Source organism: Rhineura floridana, chromosome 5 (genome assembly GCF_030035675.1).
Source record: "Rhineura floridana isolate rRhiFlo1 chromosome 5, rRhiFlo1.hap2, whole genome shotgun sequence".
Lineage (NCBI taxonomy): Eukaryota > Metazoa > Chordata > Lepidosauria > Squamata > Rhineuridae > Rhineura > Rhineura floridana.
The window spans coordinates 96,568,108-96,586,183 of record NC_084484.1 but is presented as its reverse complement, the minus strand read 5'-3'; the positions used below and the strand labels follow the sequence as shown (position 1 = coordinate 96,586,183).

General features: G+C 41.9%; 1 protein-coding gene across 2 annotated transcripts in view; it reads left to right on the top strand.

Moving 5' to 3' along the window:
• Positions 1–3,426: 3,426 nt before the first annotated feature.
• BACE2 (beta-secretase 2) overlaps positions 3,427–18,076 on the top strand; it is a 63,112-nt gene continuing 48,462 nt past the window's right edge. The window contains exon 1 of one of the 2 annotated variants that reach the window (XM_061627613.1): positions 3,427–4,181. In XM_061627613.1, coding sequence (XP_061483597.1) covers positions 3,858–4,181 — 324 coding nt within the window. In that variant the 5' untranslated portion in view covers positions 3,427–3,857. The remainder of the gene's footprint in view (positions 4,182–18,076) is intronic. The other variant, XM_061627612.1, reaches the window with a different exon arrangement.

Below are 18,076 nucleotides of genomic sequence, written 5' to 3'. Positions count from 1 at the left end.
CTCCAGTGGCCAGAGTAGTTTAACAGTCAGCCCTGATTGAATCTCTGTGAGTGGAACAGGGCATCTCCCAGCAACTCTCAGCACCTTTCACTAACTACACTTCCCAGGATTTTTTGGGAGAAGCCATGACTGTCTAAAGTGAAATAAAGATCTGGTTTAGATGTGGCCAGGGGCAGCTTTGGTTTAAATTTGGGTGGGAGGCTACATGTGCCTGCTGTAGAATAAAAAAGTGGGGGAAACCCTGAAAAAGTATGATACTGTACACAGTGTTTCTCTTTTGGAAAGGAAAGGGGCTTCTGCTCTTCCCAGTGCCCACCCATCCAATCTCCCCCTCCCCATCCTCCTTCCTCCTCTCCCATGGTCAGTTTTAAGCATGATTGCATGGAAGTAAATCCCACTGTCCAGTGAAGCTTTTCACCCCCATCCAAAGCAGCAACTGACCAATTATCTGAACTTGGGAACCACTAACCCACAGTGTCTCTGCCTTGCTAGGGTTCAGACTCAATTCATTGGCCCTCATCCAGCCCACCACTGAGTCCAGGCAGCGGTCCAGGGCTTGCATGGCCTCTCCTAATTCAGATGTTACAGAGAAATAGAACTGGGTATCATCAACATACTGCTGACACCAAATCTCCTGATGACTGCTCCCAAGGGCTCCATATAGATGTTAAACAGCATTGGGGACAAGATGGTGCCTTGTGGCACCCCACAGCACAACTGCCAGGGGGGTGAAAGACAATCACCCAGTGCTATTCTCTGAAAACAACCTTGGAGATAGGACTGGAACCACTGTAAAACAGTGCCTCCAATACCCATGTCACCAAGTCAGCCCAGAAGGATACCATGGTCAATGGTATCAAAAGCCGCTGAGAGATCAAGTAAGAGTAACAGGGTCGCACTCCCCAATAAAGGTCATCCATCAGGATGACCAAGGCCGATTTAGTCCCATAACCAGGCCTAAACCCAGACTCAAATGGGTAAAGATAATCTGTTTCATCCCAGAGTACCTGCAATTGCTGCGCCACAATCCTCTCAATCACCTTCCCTAAGAAGGGGGTATTTGCAACAGGTCGGTAATTGTGGCAAACCATTGGGTCCAGGGTGAGCTTTTTCAGGAGCGTCGGATCACCGCCTCATTCAGGGTGGCTGGAACCACTCCCTCCCACGATGCATTGACCACACTCTGGATCCACTCGGTCAACCCCCTTCAGCAAGCTTTAATAAGCCAAGAGGGCAAAGATTGACGCAGGCACCTTGTATTGGTGCAAGCACCTTGTCTACGTCATCAGGCTGCATCAACTGAAACCGTTCTCAAGAAGTTGCAGCAGATGTTGCACTGGACACCTCACTGGGGACTATAGCAGATGTGGATGAGGCATCAAGATTGCTACGGAGGTGAGCAACTTTACCCTCAAAGTGCCTTGCAAACAATTCATAGTGGGCCTCTAAAGGATCTAAAACTCCTGGAGTTCATGTCAACAGACCCTTGACAATATGAAAAAGCTCCACTGTTGATGGATTGGCAACCGCTGTTAGAAATAGTTATTTGGAAGTATCACTGAGTTTGATAGGATTTATTCCCAAGGTAAGTATGCATATAATTGATTCCCAAACTCTTCCTTTTTGCTTATCTTAGGGCTGGAGAACCTGTGGCCCTTCAGATGTTGTTAGGTTCCAGGTCCCATCAGCTTCAGCTACCATGACCAGGGATGATCCAAGTTGTAATCTAGTAACAACTGGAGAATCACCATTTTCCATCCTTGCTATTTGATCCCAGGCCTCTGCACATCACAGTTAAGTTTCCTTCTTTGCTTTGTCATTTAACAAACTTGCAGTAGGCACCAAACAAAATATTTCTGTCACATCTTCCCCTCCCTAACCTCTAAATAAAAAGGATGGCTATTACAATTTAGAAATGACAATCCGAATGCACTGGGAATTTTCCACAATAAGTGCTTTGCAGCTGACAGCCTCTGGTCGGTTAGGCTTCACAATATGTTACATCTGCTGAGTAAATAGGAAGGAACGTATTCACATTTTTCATGGCAGTATCTGATTTTACTAATGTGATCTGCCCCCTGTAATTAACAGGATGGGTGGCCTTAGATATTCATGAAAACTGCATTAAGTGAAGTGTTTTCAGGACTGCCTGTTTGGTGAGGTGAACACTCTAGGGAAACGGAGATATACAGAGATGGATTTTAATGGGCTATTGGAAGAAGTGATTATCATGCCTGACTCTTGTGCAATGAAAAACAAATGGTAAATTATATGCAGGCACACAACCTCAATCATTTGGTGTTGTGAAACCAACTTCTCACTCTTTTTCATGCATTCTGCTGTTCGCAAGGCAAAAAGCCTCTTGACTTCTCCAGGCAGAGGAACAAACAAGAAAATGAACAAAACCACTTCTACAGGAGTAAAAAACATCTCTCAGTTCTCAATATTTCCTGCTTGTTATGTTTCACACCCAGGTAACTTACCTCCAGCAAAAAAAAAAAAAATCTTACAGACAATACATCATATGAAACCCTGTGACAGCAGTTGGCTTGTTGATCCTAGAAATAAGAACTGTAAGTAAGCAAAGTCAGTGTTTAATGACTACAAGTAGAGGTGCTGGGATTCTAGCTTGTTTAGAAGCACCACCTTACAGCTGATCTGGAAGCCCCACCCATATCCCAGTAATCCCCAATGTGTGGTGGCAACTTGCAGTAGTTATTCCAGGGGTGAGGGACCTGTGGCTCTTGAGATGTTGCTGGACCATCTCCCATCAGCCCCAGCCAGCATGGCGAATAGCCTGGGATTATGGGAGTTGGAGTCCAAAAACATCTGTAGGTCCACAGCTTTTCCATCCCTGAGTTAATCAGTGAGGGAAATGATTTCACTGTCCCTATATGTGATCATCAGATCTGTTCTCTTTGCTCCTTGAGTTCCAGGGCTCTGAGTCATGGTGCAAAGTAAACTCTGAGAAAGGTTAAGGATTGTTTGTGGACCCACTTACCTTCATGTGAGACTAGTAAATGTAGGGAGAGGGACCACAAGCGTGCACGGCATCCAGCAGCTTACGAGAAATCCTGGAAACCTTAAATACTCTAACACGAACGTTAGTTAAATAAGACATTCGGCGGCCTGTGGTGGAGCAGCAAATTGTTCCGTCCCCCCCTCCCGCGTGCATAGCTTCCACGCTCATTCTTATTTCGGTGCCAACTCCAGCAGAAACTCCCACAAGCCGTTCTTAGGCAGTAAAAGTACAACAATAAAAAATTAAATTAACCATTTGCTGCTTTTTCATGACACCAAAATCTCCTGGCTGAGGCGGCCAGCTCACAATAGCGAATGGTAGAGCCGGCCCTGCTAAATCAAAAATAGCTTTCCCCCGCCCCGCGAAATACCGCTCAACGAGCCTAGTTGAAGAGCGGTTTCCACCGTAGCGTGTTGATTGGCAGCGTGTAGGTGCGGATGGCCCAGAGCAGGCGGGGCCGGGTTGTTTGTAGAGCTGACGGCCCTGCTGGGCACTTTTCCTCTAAACCATTTCCAATCCCGTCACATCCGCTGCTTGGTGGAGTTTGGGAAGTTACTTGGCAATTGTTTGCAAAAAAGAGGAGGCGCGAAACGGCGGGAGGCGCCCTCAGGCTGCCCCAACCAGAAGAAACTTTCTTCGTGGTGTAGTCAAGGGACGAGCGGAGGGGTGGTCTAAGCAGGTATGCGAGGAAGAAGAGACGCCGATTCCGGGAAGGTGAGATGAAGCCGGGGCGTCGAGGAACCTTCCTATCGCCTCTCTGCTGTTGCTCCACGAAGCAGGGTCTGCGCGGGCAGCCCCTCTCTGTTTAATCCTCGCCGCGCGTTTGGGCTCCGGGATGGGCAGGTCGCTGGCTGCTGGGTATCTCCTGCTCTTCGTGGCCGTCGCCACCGGGCGTAGCCGAGCTCCTTTTACTCTTCCCCTAAAAGTGTCTCCCCCGGTCGCCCCCGACGGCTCTCTTGTACCCACGCCCGTGCTGCTGAAGCCCCGGAGTAGCAGCGACGGGACGGGCAGCTCGCCGCAGCAGGAAGAGGCGGCGGGCTTGGCCTTGGCTTCGGATCCCAGCGGCTCCGTCAACTTCATGGCTATGGTGGAAAACCTACAGGGAGATTCGGGACGCGGCTACTACCTCGAGCTGCTCATCGGCACCCCGCCGCAGAAGGTAGGAGTAGGGTCCGTGTACACTCGACCCGACTGCGTGTGCGTGAATATTTGGGGCCCTCGAGAAGGAAAAGTTGTTAACTTTATGTGTTTCAACTACCTTGCTTTTATTTTCTGGGAGTGGATTTTTTTCCCCACCCCTCCCCCGATCTTTCAAAGCATGCTTCTTGTTATGAGAATGACTCTGTTGGCGATTGTGATTCCTGAAGTTATTATTGATTTAGACGGGATACATTAAGACGAATTGCTTAACCACTGATGGCACTGTATTGTATAGGTCTGATGGGAATTGGAGAGTTTGGAGAATTACCTTCTTTTGTTAATCCTGAATCCACTACCATTCAGTTTTATTGACTGATCCCACTCTAGTGTTATGGGAGAAGGGTGGATCTTTTATAACTTTCATAAACTTCTATCATGGCCCCTGTAGTCAGTGTCTCTTTCTAAATGAGCAAATCCTAGATTATTTTACCTCTGCTCATAGTGAAGGAAGATACTTCTGCACCTTGATCGTGTTTGGATTCATTTTCTGCACCTTTGCCAGCTCTCTGAAACAGTTTTGAAAACAGATTTTGGAGCTATATACAGTGCTCCAAATGCATCATCATCACCACCACAGATTTTCATAAAGCAGGGATGGGGAACCTGTGGGTCCCCTGAAGATGTTAAACTACAACTCTCATCATTCCTGACCATGCTGGCCGGGACTGATGGGAGTTGGAGTTCAACAACATCTGGAGGGCCACAAGTTTTCCATCCTTGATATAAAGGCATTTCAGCACTGGTCTAATAAATTCACACCTTTTCCTTAATGTGCAGGGTGTCCTATTTGCCTAAGCACCTCCATGCACCCAAACTATGTATTGAAAGCCATACAGATTTCCTTGTATTGTGAGTGCTAACAAGGAAATGTTAAAAACTTTGGACTGTGCTCCTTAAATGTAGTTTGGGACAAAAAAGTTAAGTTATAACTCAAGCCCAGCGCCAGCGCACAGCCAGGTTGCGCCCTGGCTGAGGGCACCCATGGTCCAGAGAGGGCCCTCTTTAGGGTGGGAGGGTGGAGCCCACTCCACGATCCACATGTGACCCGAACCTGCCGTGGAGTGGGAACGCCCAAGCACCCCCCCGATACAAGTGGCGCTGGCTTAAATAAACCCACCTGTCTCATTAGCCCTAAGGGGTTGACCCCCACCACCATCCTGGGTGATGGTAAGTGTGCAGCATGGGGCTTGTGCACTGACACTAGAGGTAGGTGGGGTAGATGGGTCTATATAAGCCCTTTGTTGCCTTATTGGGAGGGGGTGTTGGGGCAAATGGCGCTGTGGGCCCGGGCAGGCTGGTGTCAGCCCTGTTAAGGCTTCTCCTAAATTTCTCTTGTGGATTATCTTGCCTTAGTTACCATTCCTAAGTCAGTTGTACTTTCCATTGCTATATAGTGGGTGGCATAAAATCTAAGAGGAACCTTTTTCTAGATTACATGTACAGGGTCTTACTATTTTTGAGCTGTGCTTGTATGAGCAATTGCCCTTGGGGATCAGTAACATTTGGGGGGGCGTGGGAGCACATTTGGAAATCTAAGAAATTTACAAGAAATCTAAGAAGTATCTCAGCTGGCTGAGATAACTAGCAATTTATTGAACTAGAGGCCTGCATTACTATGGATCCTTAATATTTATTTTCCAGTCTCAGTTGATTGCACAAGGTATACATCTGTATAGAAAAGGTGTAGGTCATACTTATTGGTTACATGATCCAGGAATGCCAAAGGAGCATAACAGCACTTAGCTGATAAAAACTTACAGTTCCCACTGAGGAAGACCTGAATAGGTTGAAACACGTTTAGGATTTGTTCAGCACAAAGACATTTTATTGTTATACATGATTGTTTTATACAAGGTTTTATGAATGCTAGCTATGTTATGTATATTAAACTTATATGTATTTGAAAGAATTAGCATGAAGAATTGCATTAATATATAGGGAAGTTTTTAATTATGTCTCATGACTGATAACTATATCATACATAAACAATTACATGTAATGTTTGAATAGACAAATCATCTAGCCCAGTTGAATTCTTCCTGGCTTGTTCAGGTTGTGTTTTTTCCCTTTTTGGTTTAAGTTAGCTTAATCCTTATATAACATAAGGATCTATACTTGGAGAATGATTTTGCTATTATTATAAGGAATTAATTATATAGCCACAAGAGTGGCTGTATACTATAGCCAGCATGGATTTTTCACATTCCACAATGTTAAATTGAAAATACCCCCATGCCATAGTCTGATGCTTCCCATAAGCTCATTTTAAAACAAAACTTTACAAAACTTATAGTTCTGAACTCAAAAATGATTACTTAACAACCATCTAAATGATACTGTTCACAATGTTTTCTTTTTGGAAAGGATAGGAGCTTCCCCTCTGCCCAGTGCCCACGCACCCAATCTCTTCCCTTGCAGTTTAAGAATGTATCAACTCTGGATCACTGTCTGATCCTACAACATCTTGCACACAAGTATAGCAAACAGAAGGGAAATGACCTATATGTCGCCTTTATCGATTTAAAGGCGGCATTTGACTCAATCCCTCGAGATATCCTATGGACAAAGCTATCTAAAACCACAATCAGTAAAAGACTCCTGTTCCTAATATATCAATTGCACCAACAGACTACCTTGCGCATACGTTGTGGAAAAGAGGGCGGGCTGACAAACTCTATCCCCACAACAACAGGGGTGAGGCAGGGTTGCATACTTGCTCCGTTACTTTTTAATCTTTTTTTAAACGATTTAAATGAAAGATGTCTTTCCCATGATTTTCACACACCTAAGATTGCAGACGAGAGATGCCCCCTATTACTGTATGCTGATGATGCAGCAATTCTTTCATTATCGAAGGTGGGATTAAAACGTACAATAAGGGCTTTTATGTCCTATTGTACAGAAAATCATTTAACTATCAATTTTGACAAAACTAAGATTCTGGTGTTCTCTAAGAGAATAAGTGCCCCAACCTGGAGAGTGAATGGCCATTCTATAGAACAAGTCACCCATTACAACTATTTAGGTCTAAATTTTCATTCCTCATTAAACTGGTCATTCCACATTAAAACAATGATCAGACGAATAAAATTATCCTTGAATAATCTGATTCGCTTCTTTTATTACAAAGGGGGTCAATTTATCCCGGCGATAATACATATATTTAAACATAAAATTATCCCTCAATTATTATACGGAGTTCCAATCTGGATACACTCCTTGAAACATTCAGTGGTCCTACTTGAATCTATTCTATCCTCCTTTTTACGATGATTGATAGGGGTCCCTAGATGTGCACCCTCGGCGGCGCTAAGACTGGAATGCGGATTTTTAGCTTTGGAAAGCCAGGCTTGGCTTGCTTCTGTAAATTATTGGATAAAAATTTCTACTGACAATACACCGGTTACATTTCCTTATTGTGGATGGATAATTGGCCATCTCAATGGAATCAAAAATTGGAATTGAAATTACAACAAGTTGGCCTTGCAAAAGAATATTTAATATCTCAATCCCCAGAGGTTGCCTTAGCGACAATACGTTCACGAATCAAGGATATAGATTTTCAAACAGCAATTTCTCAAGCGTCTAAAAGATGTTCACCACTTTATTTAAAATTAAACTTTGCCCCTGGAAAAATTTGCGAGTACTTAGACCACCTCTTAATCCCTAAGTTTCGCGTAATGTTCTCCAAAGCGAGATTTAATACTGTACACTCAGCGGTTTTAGAAGGAAGATTTAAGGGGATTCCATACGAGCAACGCATTTGTCCATGTGGTATTGACATTAAAACCCCTTCGCATACCCTTCTCTCTTGCTCCCTATACTCTCAAATTCGTGCTAAGTACCTTAAAGAGATTTTACGAAAAATTTCACATAAGTCTCCTGAAGCTTCTACTGTTCACCTACTATCTGGATCAGATAAACAAACTACTATACAAGTAGCCAAGTTTATATATGTAGTGCAGCAAATACGAATTTCACTAGGGTGTGTATAACTTACCCTAATTTGATGTATATAATACATGTATTTTAGGGTTTAAGACAGTAATAATCTTTGTATACTTGTACTTATGCAACCCAAACTTTATGTCTCAGTCTTGTAACCAAATCGGTTATTGTGAGCCTACTTTCTTATGTTCCCTGTAAACCCCGAAGAGCTTTAGTTTAGTTTTATTGTTATTTTAATAGTATTTTAAATTGCCTTTCTGTAAATAATTTTGGTTTGGATGAACGTGTCTTTGACCGTAAATAAACTTTGCTTGCAGTTTAAGAATGTACCTATAGCCAACAGATATTTCTATCAAACTTTTAAAAGCAGGGAAATTGGGCAGCTATAGTGAATGCACTAGGGGAGCAGGAGCCCTGACCTCCTCTCTGAGATATTGTACTGCCCTACAAATTTGTCAAAATGCAAACACAATTTGGGTTGGTCTTTCACAGTCCATTCCACTTCCCATGTAACTTGGAAGAATTTGGTAACATGTACCTCTCAGCAGGTGGCAACACCTGCGATCAGCCCAAATAACAGAAACAAGACGTACTGTGCTGATCTTGTTTTAGCAGGGAGGAAGCAGAAATATTAAGACAGTTGATATAGTTCAGATAGTCGCTTTAAATATGTTTGCTTTACTTTGCAATTTTAGTGACGTTTCCTATAGTAAATCATTTTCTTTTGCTTCTGTTTCTGTGAATATGTAAAGTACAGCAACACTAAAGAAAACCTCCAAAAATAATTGTGGAATAATGGCACTGGCTATTGTGCAGAACAGTTTCCAATGGACATGAGGAGTGTTTCAGGTTGCACAATATAAAACAACGGGAGGTGAAATATATTCTAGCAAAATTCTAAGTGTGCTCTATATTTTTAATTGGCCATGCCCACCTTTGCTTAAGTGGAGTAGTTTAAGCATAGCAGTCTGAAAACATGCATCTTGGGCAGGCCAGTTTGTTTTTTCCAATAGCTAGAGGCATTGCTGAAGTAGTAACATATTGTAATCCGTCTGATTTTACATCAAAGTGCAGTTTCAGATTCAACTGTTAATGCACCCAAAATAGAAATAGAACATAACCTCCAATTTGAAACACAAAAGGCTGTCTTCACCATCATATGACATTGACCAATAAAAAGGCTTTGAAATTAATAAAAATAAATTTGACACAGATTTCTAGGATGAGTAATGAGAAAAATATAATTTTCTAGGTTAGATTCTCTGTAGAAACAGTAGTAACACAGGAATGAAGCAAAGTAAGAAGAACACCAATAAACATACAAAAATGTAATTCTCCATCTTTGGAGATGGCAGGTGTTGCCACCACTCATGATATGCTCAGAGACACATGTTACTAAATTATTTCAAGCTACACAAGAAGTGGATTGGACTGCAAAAGACCAACCCAAACTGTGTTTGCATGTTTACATATTTGTAGGGCAGTGCAATATCTCAGAGAGGAGGTCAGGTCTCCTGCTCCCCTGGTGCATTCACTATAGCTGCCCAATATCCCTGCATTTTAAAGTTTGATAGAAATATCTGTTGGCTATAGGTATGTTCTTAAAGTGCAAGGTTTTTTTGCCAATTCGTGAATATATAGTGTGGAAGCATCAGTCTAAGCAGATTTTCAAAACAACTTTCATAACATTATGCAGTTTTAAAAGAAATCCTCTGATCACCGAAGCATTGTTGCAAGCATCTATAAGCAAAAGGGTTAGTGGTGTGAAGGGGAGGTGAGACTTGGAACTGGTTGTGCCAGAGTAAGAAGTAACCTGATTTGCTATCTCTATATGAAAACAGATCTGACAGTATCACAGGAATATTAAGGAACTTTGAGCTTTGAGCTGAAATGTGTATTGACAACAACAGTTAGTTACAACTCATCCAAATGGGATTATGAACTTGTGAGAGTCTTGCATTGACAGAAGGGACTCCTCTGAGCCTGCCGTATGTTCCTCTTCTCTGTGCCTTCTGCTGCCATTCATATCACTATGTGATGAACTGACATGATGCGAGGGGATGAGTTTAAAAGCATCAAGCGCACACAATGCTTAAAACCAGCAAAGTCCGTGTCTTCAGTACTTAAAACAAGCAATTTTACAAGATGTTTGGCAAAATTGCTGGATTCCCTGGGGAATACCATCATGGTTTCCCATAAACAGAACCTGTTGGATCACAGCCTAATTTGTTGCTGTATTACAGGGCAGAAGTAGATGTCCTGATATTTTGAAGTAGCCTTAGGGGACCCTTAAATTGAATTGGGGCAACAACTGTAAGGGGTGAAGCATTTAACCTTTTCCCAATGCCACTTTCTTGATCTAAATTGACATACACACCCCTTGGAAAATGCAGATATGATACCACTATGTATATCTGCCTCCCTTACGGAGATAATAGCAGCTTTGGGGGGGGGGAGGGATTTGGGAAGGGCTAAATATCCCTTCACCGTGTGCTGCTCTGATAAAAATCTGACCACCTGTTTCTCTATATACCCACCCCCTTGCTTTAAAGGAAAGATGTTTTGGAAAATCCAGTTGCAGATCTCTTGTGTCCCATCAAATGTAACTTAACAGATGTTGGGGTTTGATGGAGACAGTCTGGAGTTTAACTTTAAACAGCTGTTTGAAAACACATGTTAAGTCTCTTTCCCATATTCTTCAGCTCATAAATTAAGGGTATATCTACACTAGAAAGTTAAGCTGGCATGAAAACTTTGTTTTTACTCATATATTATTTCTTCCAAAGAGTCCTGAGGAATTCTAAGAACATCTTAGAACTTCTTAGTCTACTTCTAAACTTCTTAGATTACACTCGCAAGAGTTATTTTAATTTTATATTTTGCCATGACACTTAGATGTTCTTGAGCTTAAATTTGTAGTGTAAATATGCCTTTAACATTCAGATCTAGCTATGCTTCCTGAGTATTAACATAACTGAAAAATGCTGAAACAAAATTTAGGCTTGAGAACTATAACTTGCTTCCATCCTGCAATCAAATCACTTATTACTCCTTGTGTGAAGTTGTACTGATTTTGCAAGTGTGTTGCAGCCATATTGGGGTGTGTGTTGATGCTGTCTAAATGCAGAACTAGCAAAAAAAGCTTTAGAAAGAGAGCAAGGTTCACTTTCCACATTACTGCTTTCATTTCCTGTACTTTTTGGTATTTTGGCAAGAGGTGGGTAAAGAAGAAAATAAGTGAGAATGCATATTAATTGTTTCTTTACTGTTATGCACATGAACAGTGACTGGTGAGATCAGTACATTATTCTCAAAATATTCCTTTTTATAGGTGCAGGCAGTATTCTTAGATAGGAAAAAGCACAGGACAGTGGCAAGATGTTGAAGTATATTATTTAAGAGTCCTGATGGATCAGACCAAAGACCTATCTAATCCATCATCTGTTTCCCGCAGTGGCTAACCAGATGCCTATGGGAAGCCTACAAGCAGGGCATACTATTATATTCCTGCTGTTATTCCCCAGCACCTGCCATACAGAGGCTTGTGTTCTCTGATCATGGAAGTATCTAATAGTCACTGCTAGCCTTATCCTTTATGAATTTGTCTGATCCTTTTATTGTTATTGTCCCTAACTGCCAAGCACTTCTATGTGGCTTTCATTTCTTTTTTCCAGAAGGCATTCACAGTACATATTTATTTAGCACTTCCCAAGTGTTCAAAATGCTTCACATTGTTTCAGTAATCCTTATAACAACCCTGTGAAGTAGATCAGCATCATTAGGGATGTGGACTGAGGCTAAAAGATGGGACTTGATTACCTAGATACACAGTTGCCTGGGGAGTAAGCCCCAATGAATTCAATTGGCTAACCTTTGAGTATCCATGTGTAGGACTGCACTGTTAATATACATTCCAAATTTTGGACTAAAGTCTAAAAGCAATCTCTGGACTTTCCTTGTATACCTCTAAATATTGTTTCATTTGGCTGGTATGAGAGAGGGAACTTGCCTCCTTTCTCAAATGCAGCAACGTGTAAACTTTTCATAGCAGGTTGAATTCTTAGTAATTATTCCAACTAAGAACATTATCATTAAAAAAGGAGTTTTTTCAAAAAATGTAACTTGATGCTAAACACAATCTTAGTTCAAAATCACAATCCTCTTAAGAGTGAGTTTCCTGTGCCATGTGCGCATGAGTTTAAATTCTAAGACAAGGTTTGAAGGAGTAGCTTTTTCAAGTGTGTCATGGGATCTCATGTGAAAAAGGGATGCATTATTGAGCAGGATGACTAGTCAGATGATGTGGATAAACTGTAATCCCCAAAGTGCTCCAGGATCCTGAAATCCATCAGAATAAATGGAGCTTGTGCTGAAGAAGCCTTTTGTGGAATTGAGCTCTCCCCCCCCCACCTTGATAGCCTGTGGGGCTTTGTATCTTTTCTTCTTCTTCAAAGAAGAGTAATACTCCCTTGCAACATGCAGGTACTTATTGTAGGATAGTAACCATATAAACTGGGAGGAAGAATGAGAATCTCCACTCTTTTATGGCTTTTCTCCATCCCTTAAAGTACATTCATTATTAACTATTGTTGCAGCTCCACAGATCTTCAGTAACAAAACATTTGGGCTAAGGATTCATGGAACATTGGTTCACTCTGCTATGCACTGATCATCAACATTTGGGACTAGTGTCATTTCATTTTTGTGCAAGCTGCCTCCACCTGAGTTTTCCCTGATTCTCCTCTTCCACTACAGTATCCTGCCCCTGTTTACAGGCCTTACTTGAGGGAGAGGCTTTATGAAGAGGGGACAGGGAATTCTCCTTGGTCTTTCTGCATCCCATAGATTAGTATTTATTTATTAGATTTGTATCCTGCCCTTCCTCCCAGTAGGAGCCCAGTATTCTGAAGCCATGCTCTGAATCTTGTGGTGTGTTCAAGTTTGCAGTGTTGATCGAGTTTGTATAGTTCTAAATAGTTAAAGAATCCACCCAGGTGTCTTAATGACTGTAACTTGCTTCTCACACGAACCGCCTTCATGCATTCCAAAGAACATGTGTGGGCATAAAGTGTTTAGGAGAATGGACCCTGCCTCCAATGTTCTCCAGGCATCATTGAGTTGGGAAGGTCTGAAGGCGCCTTCTAATGCATTTGGCTGAAAATGCTTGGAAGCCTCCCTGTGATCAGAAACCCTGCCATACAACAAACAATGGTTAGCAATTAGTGCTCCTCTGATGTTCTTTGAACCTGATATCTTGGTAGAAGCCATTCTGGTTTTGCAGGAGGAGGAGGAGTACATGAGCCTGATGCTTTACTGTGGCTCATCCACTAGTGCCATAGCATGGTTTAAAGTGGCATGCAAACTAGTCAATTAATAGATGGCTCCTAGTTCATACATCCAGAGTTTCTCACCCACAATGTAGCTTATCTGTTGTTTCCCTAGAGGTGCCTCTTGTCTTTCACAGGACAGACAAAAGGAAGTACTTCTTTACTCAGCGCATAGTTAAACTATGGAATTTGCTCCCACAAGACACAGTAATGGCCACCAACTTGGATGGCTTTAAAAGAAGATTAGACAAATTCATGGAGGACAGGGCTATCAATGGCTACTAGCCATGATGGCTGTGCTCTGCCACCCTAGTCAGAGGCAGCATGCTTCTGAAAACCAATTGCTGGAAGCCTCAGGAGGGGAGAGTGTTCTTGCACTCGGGTCCTGCTTGCGGGCTTCCCCCAGGCAGCTGGTTGGCCACTGTGAGAACAGGATGCTGGACTAGATGGGCCACTGGCCTGATCCAGCAGGCTCTTCTTATGTCCTTATGTTCTTATGCTCACAAGAAGTAGCAGATTTTTGTTCTTTCTTGCAATCCAGGGATTTACACATGAACATAATTTGGAGCACTAGCTATGAATCCTTAATATTAGAAAATAAAATAGAAAAAACTGGCCCATGTATTCCCCCCTCCTGTCTAACCTCCATCACCTTTTTTCCTCTTGAACTCATTTTTCTCAATACAATAGAAAAATATTCCCACTCGAGTTAGCTTTAATGGGGTGGGATGGGGAAAAACTTTTTTTTAAAAATGGTAGAATTCCATTTATTCACTAAGATACTGTCAAACAAAATAAATGTAAAATAATCAAAAGACCCTTGTGTTAGAAGGGTCTTGTCATGATGATGGTTTTTTATAATGGTTTTCTTTGTGATTTCAGACATTTGGTTTCATTTGTGATGAGGGGGGTGGCATTTAAATTCAATAAAGAAAGAGAAACCAACATTTTAAAAAATATGTATTGGTTTTTTGTTTGTTCCCAAAGACTTTGACAAGTGAAATAGCTTGTTGATTATACACAGCAAAATTGTACAGCATCACCACAAACTAAAAATGCACTGTATGTAGAATGGGTATTTAATATTACCAGAAAAGTACAGTACATTTTAATGGTTACATTGAACATAGATTTTCTATGCTCTTAATCTGCATATAAAATGTAGTTTTGAGTTTATGATGCTATGGTTTCATTAGTACACTTTTTCGCTGCTGACATACTGAATCAGGGCTACAGTTAGTCACTTATTTCTATGTAACAGTCCAGGGATGGAAGAAATACTAACTTTGGCTATAGTGGTGTATGTGCACAAGCGTTTGCCAAGTGATTACAAGCATGGCATGCAAGCATCTTCGTATGTGGAATGATTCCAGAAATCATCTTGCCTATGTTTCATTTTAGATTGGAACTCCTCGCACACTACTAGTATTTTAACTTGCATTTGGGGTGCATCCCCACTTTACTAATGTAAATTGGTTATGTCTTGGCACTGTTTTACTGTCCTTTTGTTATACAATTCAGGGTGGCAACAGGTTATAAGAATGCATTTCCAACTCTTTGAATGCTCACTTATGGGTGAAAATTTGATTCTCATTTGTAGTAGGGAACTGCTCATTCCTCATTCTGAGCTAATTGAAGTTTGAATCTTTAACACTGAATGTTAACAATCTGTTGTGCTTCAGCATTCAGAATCCTCAACTGATGTTCCAAAGGCATGCAAAGAACTGCTCTGTGAAACCTGTTCTACAAGCTAACTTGAATCCATCAGGATCTTCTGGATACTGTGCTTTAAAGGCTACTTTTTTTTTAGAGTTGGTAGTACTACCAGATATTATGTGGCCTTAACAGAGAAGGAAGCAGCTTGAAAGTGGATTGATCAATAGTCTGGGCAGCATTCATGTTGAAAGAAGCTGAGCTTCTGAGGTTAACTTTTGATACATTAAATCTCTTGAGTTTGTGAATAGACAGTGATTTTTACTTCTAGTGAAGCTCAGAAATAGAACCCACAGATACGTAGGAGAATGTTGAGAATATAACTGCTGTGTTGAGTTTTCCACAAGTGTAGTGTTGTTTGTGTGTGAGAGAAACAGTGCACTTTATCACAGTCAAGTTTCCTTGAGAGTGCCCTAAAGATTAGCATAACCTTCTGCCTAATACCATGTTGAAATCGTAGCTGTCCTTTCATTGGTTTTTCTTGAGAGCAGCCTAGTGTGTGCATGTGTGAAACAGCACATCTTATCACAGTCAAGGTTCCTTGAGATATTAGCATAACCTTTTACTTAGTATGTTTTTTCCAGTAATCCTCCTTCTGATGTTGTGTTAGTCCTTGTTCTTTTTTTCTATTTATTTATTTATTGTGTGTGATGATGAAGTGTTGCTATGATCCTAAACCATCTGTTTTCCAAGCTACGACTTCTGTGTTACGTTTAAAACTTAATATCCAAACCAAAACCCATTTCCTCACAAAATGTAATTTTGGGAATGAAAATCTTCAGTTATTCACTTTCACGCTATGCTATCATCTTGGATGGACAAATGAGATTTTATTTGCTTGTGCAACAACCTATAGTGTTGCACCTGCCACATTTTCTGGGCAGTTCTAGTCCAGAGTGCTGTGTGAGTTTATGGCACATGTAAAATTCTAAGTGCATTGACTAAATAGTCACTGTTTTCAGAATGACATCTTGAAAACTCCCGAGCTGTGCTTGAAGTCCATACATGCAGAGATGTGCACATGCTAGCTAATTTCACTGTTGCATGGCACCGCTGTCTGAAACTCACCATGCCCACAAGCTACCATGCAGGAGGGCGTCATGAGACTCAACACTTAGCTTTAGTTTAAATAAAAGTTGAACAAGCTATTCAGAATAGTGGAAACTGTAAGCCAGTGGCCTGGTTTGCACGACATGCCTCAGTGTAGCAAGACTGCAAATATACAGGCTCTCGGAACCCCAGTCCTTTTTCCTGCTGCGCTATGCTACCCTAAGCCAAGGTATTTTGTGGCTTTCTTGCTCTCCACTATATTCTTCACCTTCTATGCTTCTACTGCAAGCAAGTTTCAAAGGCCAGTAACTACTGAGACTTGCCTACTGGCAGAACAGTTTTTAGCATGACTTATACAGAAATTTGGAGGAGGCTGCTCGAGCCATGATTTAGTGTATGATGCAGTGTGATCTAGATGTGTGTGCACCATAAATTCTTTATCTACAAGACCCAAAGGTCAGTTTATGCTGAATACGGACAATAAATCCTTCTGGTTTGTTACAAACATCCTGCATGTTAACCTCTACAAGAAACCCATTTCACATAAAGGTAAATCATTTCTTCTAGTCACTTTCCCCCACACATTTGTACTTGCGGTTAATAATTTTCCAGAGTTTATGCCACAATAAGTCTATTAGTCTAAGGTGTCACAGGACCCGTTGAAAATCTTGCAGCAAGCTGGGAGATGGCTTGAACCCAAGTGGAGAAAAACTCCAGATGAATACAGCTGAACACTGGTGAGCATTATGGAGCCTACCCAGTGGCAGTGAAGGTAGCAAAGAAGGCATATTTATGCCATCCAGCAGAGCTTTTCCGGGTTGTATGAGGCCTTTTACACTCTGGCCCACAGGAGGTGGTGGAACCAATGGTGGCTCACTGTGACTTGTTTGCAAAGCATTTTGAGGGTAAAATCACTTGTATCTGCCAGGACCTTGTCTCCACTGTTATAGCGGATGAGTCTCAAGGTCTCCAGAACACTGTCTTGTCCTGTTGTATTGGATGAGTTTCAGTTACTGGTCTCAAGTATGTGGACAAGATGCTTGGTTCAGTCTGGGCAGCCACTTGTGCTCTTGCCCTTGGCCTTTCATGGCTGATAAAAATCAGCAGAGAGAGGACAACGAGCTGGGCCAGGGAGGTGATTCATGCCTCCTTGTGAGAGGGGGTGGTCCCTGCCTGTTTAAAGGAGGTGGTGGTTAGGCCACTCCTTAAGAAATCCTCCCTGGACCCAGAAAAAGTAAATAATTAGGCAGTTACCAATCTCCCCTTTTTCTTGAGTGTGTGGTTGCGGACCAGATCCAGGTTCTCTTGGATGAAAGTGATTTTTGGATGCATTTCGATCAAGGTGTAGGCCCAGTTTGGGCTCTGAAACTGGCTTTTTTGCTCTGGATGATTATTACCTGTGTCTGGAGAAAGATGGGGGAGTGTGTCCCTGTTAATTCTCCTTGATCCCTCAGCTACTTTCAATACCATTGACTATGTCCAAGTTGGGTGTGGGCAGCACTGCTTTGCAGTGGTTCCAGTTCTACTTGGGTTATTGTTCTCAGAGGGTGTTGCTTGGGGAATGCTGTTTAGCCCAGCGGAACTTCCAATGCAGGGTCCCACAGGGTTTGATTCTATTCCCCATGCTATTTAATATCTACATGAAACCACTGAGTGGGGTCATCTGGAGCTTTGGAGCATGTTGTCAGCAATATGCTGATGACACACAGCTCTATTTCTCCTTTACATCTGCAGGTATAGCAGCGGATGTGATAAATCGCTGTATTGCCTTTAGTAATGGACTGGATGAGAGCCAATAAACTGAAGCTTAATCCAG